The 10,004-nt window shown below is 41.4% G+C and overlaps 3 protein-coding genes across 3 annotated transcripts; 2 read left to right on the top strand and 1 right to left on the bottom strand.

Annotated features, from left to right (window-relative positions):
• Positions 1–2,730: 2,730 nt before the first annotated feature.
• On the bottom strand, positions 2,731–3,660 carry EAF02_003004 (uncharacterized protein; the record flags this gene model as incomplete). The annotated part of the gene is made up of 1 exon (XM_038899052.1): positions 2,731–3,660. The coding sequence occupies one exon, from the start codon at positions 3,658–3,660 to the stop codon at positions 2,731–2,733; it is 930 nt and encodes a 309-aa protein (XP_038761340.1).
• A 1,924-nt stretch (positions 3,661–5,584) lies between these two features.
• Positions 5,585–5,947, top strand: EAF02_003003 (uncharacterized protein; the record flags this gene model as incomplete). The annotated part of the gene is made up of 1 exon (XM_038899051.1): positions 5,585–5,947. The coding sequence occupies one exon, from the start codon at positions 5,585–5,587 to the stop codon at positions 5,945–5,947; it is 363 nt and encodes a 120-aa protein (XP_038761339.1).
• Positions 5,948–6,096: 149 nt separating this feature from the next.
• Positions 6,097–9,758, top strand: EAF02_003002 (uncharacterized protein; the record flags this gene model as incomplete). The annotated part of the gene is made up of 3 exons (XM_038899050.1): positions 6,097–6,176; positions 6,238–7,377; positions 7,457–9,758. 3 exons carry the CDS (start codon positions 6,097–6,099, stop codon positions 9,756–9,758), a joined length of 3,522 nt encoding a protein of 1,173 aa, XP_038761338.1.
• Positions 9,759–10,004: the final 246 nt, after the last annotated feature.

Below are 10,004 nucleotides of genomic sequence, written 5' to 3'. Positions count from 1 at the left end.
TTAATTCAACTATTTGATATTGACTGTTTTGGTATATTGAAATAGGCATATAATTATCAAATTAATAAATTTATTAAAACTTATATCATGTCACGGGATCACCTCTGGGAGTATTCAGAAGCTTTACCGCTGAGCTAAACGCCCAAAAGACTAGGAGGTAGAACTGGAAGTTCTACCTTACTCTCACATATATAGCAGGACAGGACAGGACAGAAAGGGCTTAGTGTCACCCCGTGACACCACCCCCCTCCTTAAGGTATGGTCTCCATACCATCACCTACTAGGAGGTTTCAGGATTCAGGATTCTGGATTCTAATGCCTCAAGCATTCAGACAGGCAGACAGGATCTATATATGCTAGCCCCCAGACCAATGGCCTGTAAGCTATAAGTGGGCCCCCCACACAGCTCCACTTATAACCAAGGGTAGTTCTACCTAACGTCACGGGATCACCTCTGGGAGTATTCAGAAGCTTTACCGCTGAGCTAAACGCCCAAAAGACTAGGAGGTAGAACTGGAAGTTCTACCTTACTCTCACATATATAGCAGGACAGGACAGGACAGAAAGGGCTTAGTGTCACCCCGTGACATATCAATCATATCACTAAGATTGAATTCCTTATAGCTTTTAAAACTACATATCAATAATCAATTACAACTTAGAATATAAAAGCTGGTTTTCGAAGAGCAGATTTAATACCATTCGATCCTCAAGCTATATTCTCGAAATTGGATATTCGGATTCATACACCTACCCCTTCATCCATTAATTCAAACATTTGGATCTCTCAAACACCTCACAATCCAACTAAAGCTCTTTCACAATCAATTTTAGTGAAATCTCAAATAGCTTACCATCAATCAAGCTTTCCTACACCTATATTTGAGATTGTATTGACTTTAGCTAAAGGTATAAAGAGATTAGCTTATAAAAATACACTTTTAAGTACAGAGAATCATATACTTCAAAAAGCAAATAAAACATTAAGTAAATATCGACATGCTAAAAAGATTCAATTACATAATGGAGAAGTACTTACTAGACAAAAGGCTGAAGATATATTATTTCAGCAAAAGGTTGATATTTAGATTTAACACAACGAGTGTCAAAAAGGGGAGAATTCTAATAGGGAAGCATCTTCTAGTCGATGCTATAGTAAATACAGAAAGACTGGGTATAATACAAGAACTTATCAAAATAATATAATAGATCCTAGATTATTAGATTCTTTATAGTTTCAATCAATTGATTTAATCGTTGTTGAATAATATAGCTTTAGGATAATAATTCGAGGTAAAAGTGGCCGATCCACTGATATGGCCGACCCACTGATAAACCACGTTATAGATAGATATATAATAAGTATAATATAACAATAATAGTTAATTATTATAAAATATTATAGATAGATATATAATAAATACGAATATTATAATAGATCTTAACTATACTAAACTCAACTAAAAAAATTAATGAATTAAACTCGATATAAAGAAACTTTTGATAAATAATTATAATTTAAGCGTTTTAATAAAATTTACACTAAATTTTTTCAGCTTCGGTAGTGAATATCTAGATAATTTTATTTATTTATATAATTATATGATAATAGTTAATCTTATTTATTTGATTAAAAAAAGATTATTTAATTATTTATATCTCTTATTAAAAAATATCTCGGATTTGTAAAAGAAAAAAAAGGTGTGACGAAAACGATATTGTATATCATATAGATTAGATTATATAATAATTAAAAATGCAATATATAGAATACTCTGGAGCGGAATAATAATAACCGGATTGATTGTAGGATTGATTATTGCTTTTATAATCGAAATCTAAAGATTATCCAGTATATAATCCTATCTCTTTTCTACAAAAAGAGATTAATTCTTGTTATAATCCTAGCGATATATATATTTTCATATTTATACTATTATTGTTCAATCATTCCCCTCCATTGTGATATGCTATTGTCCTGTACGATAAAAGGAAAAAAAAAAGTATCTGATATTTTGATTTTGCTTAAAATTCTAATGTTATCAGGTAAAAAGTAATCAAATGAGGAAATTGTTTCGATATATGAATATTCAAGATTCCGATATATCTTAGTTTGATATGATTAAATTCTATTGTTGTCACAGGATCACCTCTGGGAGTATTCAGAAGCTTTACCGCTGAACTAAACGCCCAAAAGATTAGGAGGTAGAACTGGAAGTTCTATCTTACTCTCATATATATAACAGGACAGGACAGAACAGAAAGGGCTTAGTATCACCCCGTGACAACTGTACTGCGCTATTGTTAGTAACGATTTTCTAATGTTGGTTATATGTATACTTTTGTTTTATTATGATTTCTGATTTCTGATTTCTCTAGAGGCGAGGAGAATTGCTGATGTGGTATATACTGACTCGGGGTAGATGGGTGGATATGATGGGTTGTTCACACATGCATGCTTTGGATGGTGTTTCTACGTCGCTAACTAACTTGATCAATGCCGGGTAGGTATCTTCTGAAGAGAGAGAAAGGGATGAGAAATTGTTGTGTTTGTATGTGCGTATCCCTATGTATTCACGAATTCTTCACTCTACGAAAGAAGAAATGATGTAAAGACGAAACGATGTTTGAATAGTTTGTAATTTCGATCATGTATGCTAACCCTAATGCTAAATCACAACTCCGAATCAATACGCTCTATCGCCTGTGCACTACCATTCGATTTGAACCTCAAGGACCAAAAACCAAGCATCTAACTTCGATACTCTCTCTTCCTTTTGCACCCTCGGGTGTTCGAGGATCTTCAAATGCAGTATGGGGTACTCTGCCACCCTGAACCTCAGTACCAGGCTTCAACGATTCACTGTCGAAGCACTCCAGGAACAATCGCTCATCGTTCTGCATTCCAGACAGGTAATGCCATTTTTGTCCCTCGTTGTATCGGATACCCGCTGTTTCACCAGTTGTATCTGGATATCGATGTTCGACCGGGATGACATCTTGGTCGAGAGTAGTTGCCGAGCTAGCGAACGCTAGTGGGTTCCCTTGAACAACTCCATTGATTGGCCGCCATACATTTATAATTCTGAATCGACCTTGAAGAAGTTTCTCTGCTTCTTCGGGCAAATGACGATGGACACGTTGCTTGGCTGATTTCAAGGTTTGATCGATGTGGACTCTTGCGACGGGACCCCGATGAGCATTGGGATTTGAGCGACGAACAGTGTGGTCAAAAATAAACACCTTGTTCGAGCCGGGGACGTTATCCAAGACTAATTTCTCGACTTCGGGATAGTAGTTTCTTTTGATTGATTCATCGTCTCTGAATTCCCTTTCTGCAGACTCTGGAACTCCGAGGATTACTTCGAATGCATCTTTGTTGAGGTTGTATAGTGATTCTTTACCGCGGATATCGCTGATGGGGACTTGGATATCAAAATCGCCAAAGTTGCGTTGAGGTTGTCCTTGAGGTGGTTCTTCGACGTAATTGAAAGGTACAGAGCCGTCTTCGGGTGGTCTGAAATAATTGAGGGTGACGATTGTATCGCCGCGAGGGACAAAACTACTCTCTTTGCTTTTGATTTGACCGGCGGCTTCAATCCGTGACGATGGAGAAAGGTTGTGGGCAGGTGTGTTGTGGATAGGTGCGGCGGTTGTCATGATGTTGAATTGTCTATGCGTGCTTTGAGTTCTGGGATGATTCTCAAATGTCGTAGGAGTGACGTAGTCAAGTGTATTTTGATTGTTTAGCAAGTATAGTCTAACAAATGGATGCGAATGTATGTATATGGAGATGTGTTTGAATTGCTGTGCTGTATTAATATAAGTAAAGAAAATGAATTAATAGCAATGGATATAGATGTATATATATGCAGACGTATATCGTAAGTACAAAGAGTGTGTAACAACAAATTCTGATATTGTAAGCAACGAAAACAGTGCCGTGCTAGCACGTCATTGAGATCTTAGAAATCGAGGGGTGAGATTACTCGACCATATCTTATCACCGTCGAAAAGTGTACGACTCCCTTCCCAAAAGCCGAGGGCTAGATGACTATTCAAGCAGTAGCACGCCATGTGGCAAAGTGGTTTCGGAATACCGCGATATCTCCTTTGAAGTTGGTGAGTGACTAGCCGGAGGTGAGTGATGCAACAAATCGGCTTGCTGGAACTGAGTAATCAATTATTAGGTAAGCGTGCTAAGTTGGAGCACTAGGAGTATACGCGTAATATTTAGGTTTTTATTGACAAATAGAATTTAGACCAATCAAAGTTTGAATTATTCAGTTTACAATTAGTAAGCTAGCCATCCTCGAGCCATCTTCATGATTTACCCCAGATTCAGTTATTACCTGGTTGCCTGCTAGGTGGGCACTTGGGAAGCTCGAGGGTACCTAGGTAATCTTAGATAGCTGGAGGTAGATACACTTTTACGCTTTGACTTTACAAAGTTAGTAGTTCGTTTATTATACTGCAGTCGCTTGAATAGTCGACTTTTCTATTCCTATAAAGCCTCTACGTAAGCAAAAAAACAGACGGGAATTGACTATCATTCGAAAGACCTTCAACAACTAAGATCTCTTTTCGATGTAATATTAAATAATAAAACTATTCACTATCAATACAAAGAAAACTCAAATTTTCGTTTGGTTTTTTGAAATTTCGATATTTAATTTGAAATGAATTTATAATCTAACAAAAAAGTCCTTTAAAAAGGTACTCAATTTCCGCCTGTCTTTTCGCTTACGTAGAGATAGCACAACAGCAACAGAGAGCCTCAAGACACTATGTGCAAGGGTGGTGCCTTGACACATTGGAAATCAGTTCGATGAGTCTCACCATGATTAATGCAAGGTAATTACTGAATGAATCATTGATGTGTAGGTCTAGAGATACATTCGCGATGAATCTATAGTTCATACATCAATCACCATGCCATTAAGCTACCGCTACCTTTGCTACCTTTGATAACGAGGTATCTACGCATAGTAGACAAGAACACGGGCATTGCCAAGGCATTATGAGGGGTAGTGAAAGTAGAAACACGGTGTTAATCCAGCCTACCTATCTAGATGATAACAAAAGCCCTTCGTCGCTAATAAGCTCTGAAACTCTTGATGTATGTTTGCCTGAGTTCACTGAAACTCAAGAAGACGAACAATTCTTGGTGTATTTAGTCAAGTTCTAGTACAGTCACTAGAGTATATGCTTCCCTAAATAACAGAAATTAGATGGTAGTGCAGCATCATAAAAGTTTTGGTCCAACGATGATTCCAACGTTGTGTTTCAAGGATGAGTGATTACTAAGCGAACCCACTCATCAACCAATAAGATTGTGTTACTAAATTGCCTGTAAATTAAGTTTACTTCAATGTAAACAAACCGCATCGTCGCAACTCAAATATTCAAAAGATTATAGAGACATCATTTTGCGACAATATTCACAACGAATTATACACGCCCCCGCATAACATGAAATTATTGGATTAGTTTGACAGTGAATGATCTTCATATATCTATCTCCATTAGAACATAGAAGCAGAGGATTTTCATTTATTTATCGCGCTCTTGCGCATTAATTGTTATGATGGTCCAATACGGCATGGATGAAGCCTTGCTATCTTCCCCAGATCCCCTCGCCGACTCCTTGACATACCAGGCACCACCGAGTACGAAACGACGAAAGACTCCCTCATCGCGTTTGTCACTGCCATTACCAGCCAGTTCTCCAAAAAAACAAATCTTTGAATTGGATGTGGGAAATACATTATCACCACAAAAAATCAGAGTTACAGTAGAAGCAGAAGATTCGGACAGCGAGGACGATCATGCGAACCTCAGACCTCATAATTTCAGTTCACCTACACCTGCGCCGGTACCCCCGTCGAATAGAGCGAACGACGACGACAACAGTGCCATTACGAGGGCTTTCGGACTCCGAAAATGATAATAGCATTCGATATGAGGTAACACCGAAGAGGCCCAGAGGTCGTCCAAGGAAATCAAATACTCCGGTCCAAAAACAAGGCACTTTGAATCGAGTCGGAAAGCGTGGACGAAAAAGTGTTGGAGGGGAGGTAGACAACCAAAGCCAAGATGTCAACGACGAAGAAGTCTCGGCGGGAAATTCTAGATCACGATCAAAGTCAGCAAAAGTTATCAAAAGGCGACACCGCGTAAGAGAAAAGCTAGTTCGGATTTGGTCCCATCGAGTGTGGTTAAGAGAGGTCGTGGTAGGCCAAGGTCTCGGCTGCGAGAAGAAATACGACTATCAGACGGAAGTGATGTGGTAGAGCAAGCACAGACTCCCAATGCCGAGCCTAAGGTGGTAGAGGCTGACATTCATGAGGGATTGATGCCGGAAGAGATTGATCTTTTGGCAACCATTGATGCCAATTCGGAAAGTCCAATTTCCCAGTACCCCGCCTATCAATCCACATCGACTTTCCCAAGTAGTGAAGATGCTGAAGAGGATGTTGTCATTGCAAGATTTCACCCTGGAGAAGAAACGCCCCCAACAACAGGTTGGTCAAGCGTTTTGGAGACATCTCAAATGCCAAGTTCGTCAAATAGGGCACAAGAGGAAACGAGTTTTTTGAGTGAAAGTTTGAGAAATGGTGCTCCATCTCTGGAATCAAACGGTCCCATTGAAGATGATGACGACAATGGCGATTTTGGGGGCGATGGTTTTGATGATGAGACGGATGAAGATTTTGATGAAACGCGTGAGATAGGACAATTTTCCGACGGAAAAGTGGACAATGCTACTGAAGATATGCAAGAAGAGGATTTTGAAGATGAGATGGACGATGATATGGATCATAGACCCGAGTTTGACACTATCATGGAGAGTGAAGGATTTAGTCTGATATCGCTTGATTCTGTACCGTCGTTGAGGAAACCGTTGAACGGAGTACTCCCAGATGAGGGGCAAAACTTGGCCGCACGTCCTCAGAATAAAAATATTCTTTCAGTCCAAAATACCGTACAGCACAACTCATTTTCGAGTGTAGCACCAGAGATCCTTGAGGCTGCAACACCAGGCAAGAAACTTAAGAATCCTCAAATTTTCCGCGTCCAGGAAGCTCGAGTTGATGATTCATTTTCAAGCATACCACCCGAGATTCTCGAGGCCGCAACCCCAGCCCCAGCGCGAAAAAGGGGCGTTGAGATGTCATATCCAGGAAGTTCCGCGGTAGTTGGAGAAAATGTAGCCGGTTATGCCGATAGCAGCCTGTCGGATACTCGTATCAAGCCTCCTAAAACAGCTGGAGGATTAATCGAGGATTCATCGTCTACCAAGCATGCAGCTCCACTTGACGCTGCCACCCCACGTTTAATGCGCAAAGCACCGCTTCGGCCGAGTTCAACAAAGAAGTTGGTACCCGATCCTAAGACAAATTCCAAGCTGTCACAAGATCGCGCGAAATCATTACATCTTGCAACATCGCCAAAGCCATCCAAATCGCCCCTCGCCACCAACGAAAGAATCTAAGCAGTCAACTTCGATAAAAAATAATAGGGGCAAATTAACAGGAAGTCAAGATACTGAAAACCTCGCTGAAGAATCCTTCATCAACTCGCAAATCCATTCCTCGCCGCCTGCAATTGCACCACGCAGATTTACATATACAGCACATGTTCAACAGCAACGGCAAACAAACCTTAAGCTGACACAGACTCCAGCTATTGTGTTCTCATCCCCCACATTGCCACCACCTATCCAGCCACCAAGGCAACCATCCGAGAGGCCAGAATCTTCAAACACAAATGCGTCATCACCAGCTGAAAAAGCTGGCCGTATTTTGCAAGATATTGTTATACCATCATCATTGCCCAGAAGTAGATCCGAGAGTCTAGCTAGCCCATTTAAGAGTCCAGCAACAGGGAGAAGATCTAGCTCAAGCGCATATCCAGATACCAATATTAGTCGTTCTATGCCCGCTGAGCAGCCTCAAACGTCGCTGCCAAAACTAGATCATAATGGAGACTTGGGTTCGAAACATTCGCGAAGAAGAAGCTGGAGTAGGCCTGTTCTCGACGAGGACCCATTTGTTGGAAATGGAGCAGCGCAAAGACGTCCATCTATGGATAAATCACAAAATGTCAATCTTGAACTACCTAGTAGCCGTCGCATGTCTGTTTCTATAAATGCGGCGGTCATTCCTCAACACGAGTCGTCAAGAACCATCAATTCTATGAATTCGCAGCTTGAAGAGACTGACCGCAACGGAGCTGTTGAAAAACCAGTGCCGTCGTCATCGTCATTGGAGAAAAAGCCCGTGGAGACTAAAAGAACTTTGAGTAGCCTACAAGAGAAATGGGCAGCAGAACGAGCTGCGATAAGTAAACAAATCTCTACAGCCAGTACCGATGAAGTTATGTTTCTAAGTTCCGATGATGATGACGATAGAAATGAAGACGATGATAACGATCTGGTTGCAGATGAAGAACAGGAAAATTTACCCGGAAAGATGCGTATCAATCTTGAAGACGATGATAATGCCGACAATAGTGTCGATAACCATGAAGAAGAAGAATTTGAAGACGATGAAAGCTTTGGACTCTTACTGGAGACCCTAGATGCTTCCAATCAGGAAAATCAGCTTCACTCTGACAAATCCGACCACGCGGAACGACCTAAACGAAGTAAAATTCCTAGCCCGTGGAGAACAAATAGCAAGCGTTTAGTGTATAGCGATGAGCTTGCTAGCCCATTACCTGACCATGACGCAGAAGCCCCCATGGTCGAAGAGCCCTCGCCAAAAAGCGTTTCGAAGCAGGCTGATGTATCGAAAAGCTCTCCAAAAAATCCTCAACCTGAAAGTGACTCAACCCTTGACTTGTCTGGGTGGCAGATACCACAGAAGCAGAATTTTCAGCCAAAGATTCGTAGCCTAGGTAATACGAAGCCTGATATATCTGCACTTCTACGGTCATCGCCATTTGGCGGTCTACCAACTCTTTCTAATAGAGAAGGGCCGAGCGCTGAAGGACGATCATCGAAAGAGTTACCATCTCCTCGGGCGTCACACTTCGACCCTCCTCAGGACAGTTTATCTGGTGATACCGAGGAAGAAACGAGCTCATTTGCTCCCATTCCCCAAAAAGTAGGATTCCAACCTCGAGTTCGTGAGAATGGTGATGCGCGAACTGCACCCATCTCTCAATCAATAAGGGGCATTTTTGGAAATTTTGGATCCACAAGGACCAATCTACCAACCCCAGAAACATCATCATCGTCCTTAGTTGGTGCTCTGACAAACACATCGCCAAGCAGGAGCAACAAGCTTAAAGTTCCTGCGATCCAACCTGACCCTGCCCAGAGTTCGTCTTCCGAACTTTCAGTACCTAACACATCCGCGCCCGTCAAAACAACAGAAAATCAACAGCTTCAAAATCCTAAGCCAAAATGGACCCAACATCGTCTCGAAGCTCCCATTCCTCCTTCCCCTACAAAATCTATACTTCGCTCGCCTCTACGCTCTACTGCCCCGCCGTCTCAACCTTCCCCTAGCAAGAACGTCGTCTTCGCTTCCTCCTCTCCACAACCCAGTTCTCCTACAAACCCCCAACTTTCTCCTACACACTGGACACGCGATCACTGGCTTCTTCTCGACTCCATTCTACAAACCTGGAAGCCGGAGAATCAGAACCACGATGCCTCGGATTCCGAGGTCAATTCAACTGGATCTTCCAACTCTAAATACGGAAGAAGAAATTCCACAAGAGTTATTAGTGGACTATTGGAAAGATAGTAAATCTCAAAGATAAAGGAGTAGGGATTGGCGAGGGAGGGGTCAGGGTCTATAAAAATGGTAATAAAGAGGGAAAAGAAATCGGGAATGAGAAGATGAGATTGGAACAGTGGCATTTAGAAGCGGTGGATGAGTTTAGGGGGGAAGTTCCAGGATGGGACGAGGCAGTTGTAGCAAAGAGGGTTTTTGCGCTACTAATAGGAGAGGAGAGGAGGCGGAAGGGGGTTAGTTCTTAATGATTGTCGA

Source organism: Botrytis sinoallii (assembly GCF_014898435.1).
Source record: "Botrytis sinoallii strain Bc 23 chromosome Unknown BSIN_004, whole genome shotgun sequence".
In the NCBI taxonomy this organism is placed as follows: domain Eukaryota; kingdom Fungi; phylum Ascomycota; class Leotiomycetes; order Helotiales; family Sclerotiniaceae; genus Botrytis; species Botrytis sinoallii.
Note: the sequence above shows the minus strand (reverse complement) of the source record. Positions and strands in the feature narration are given on the sequence as shown.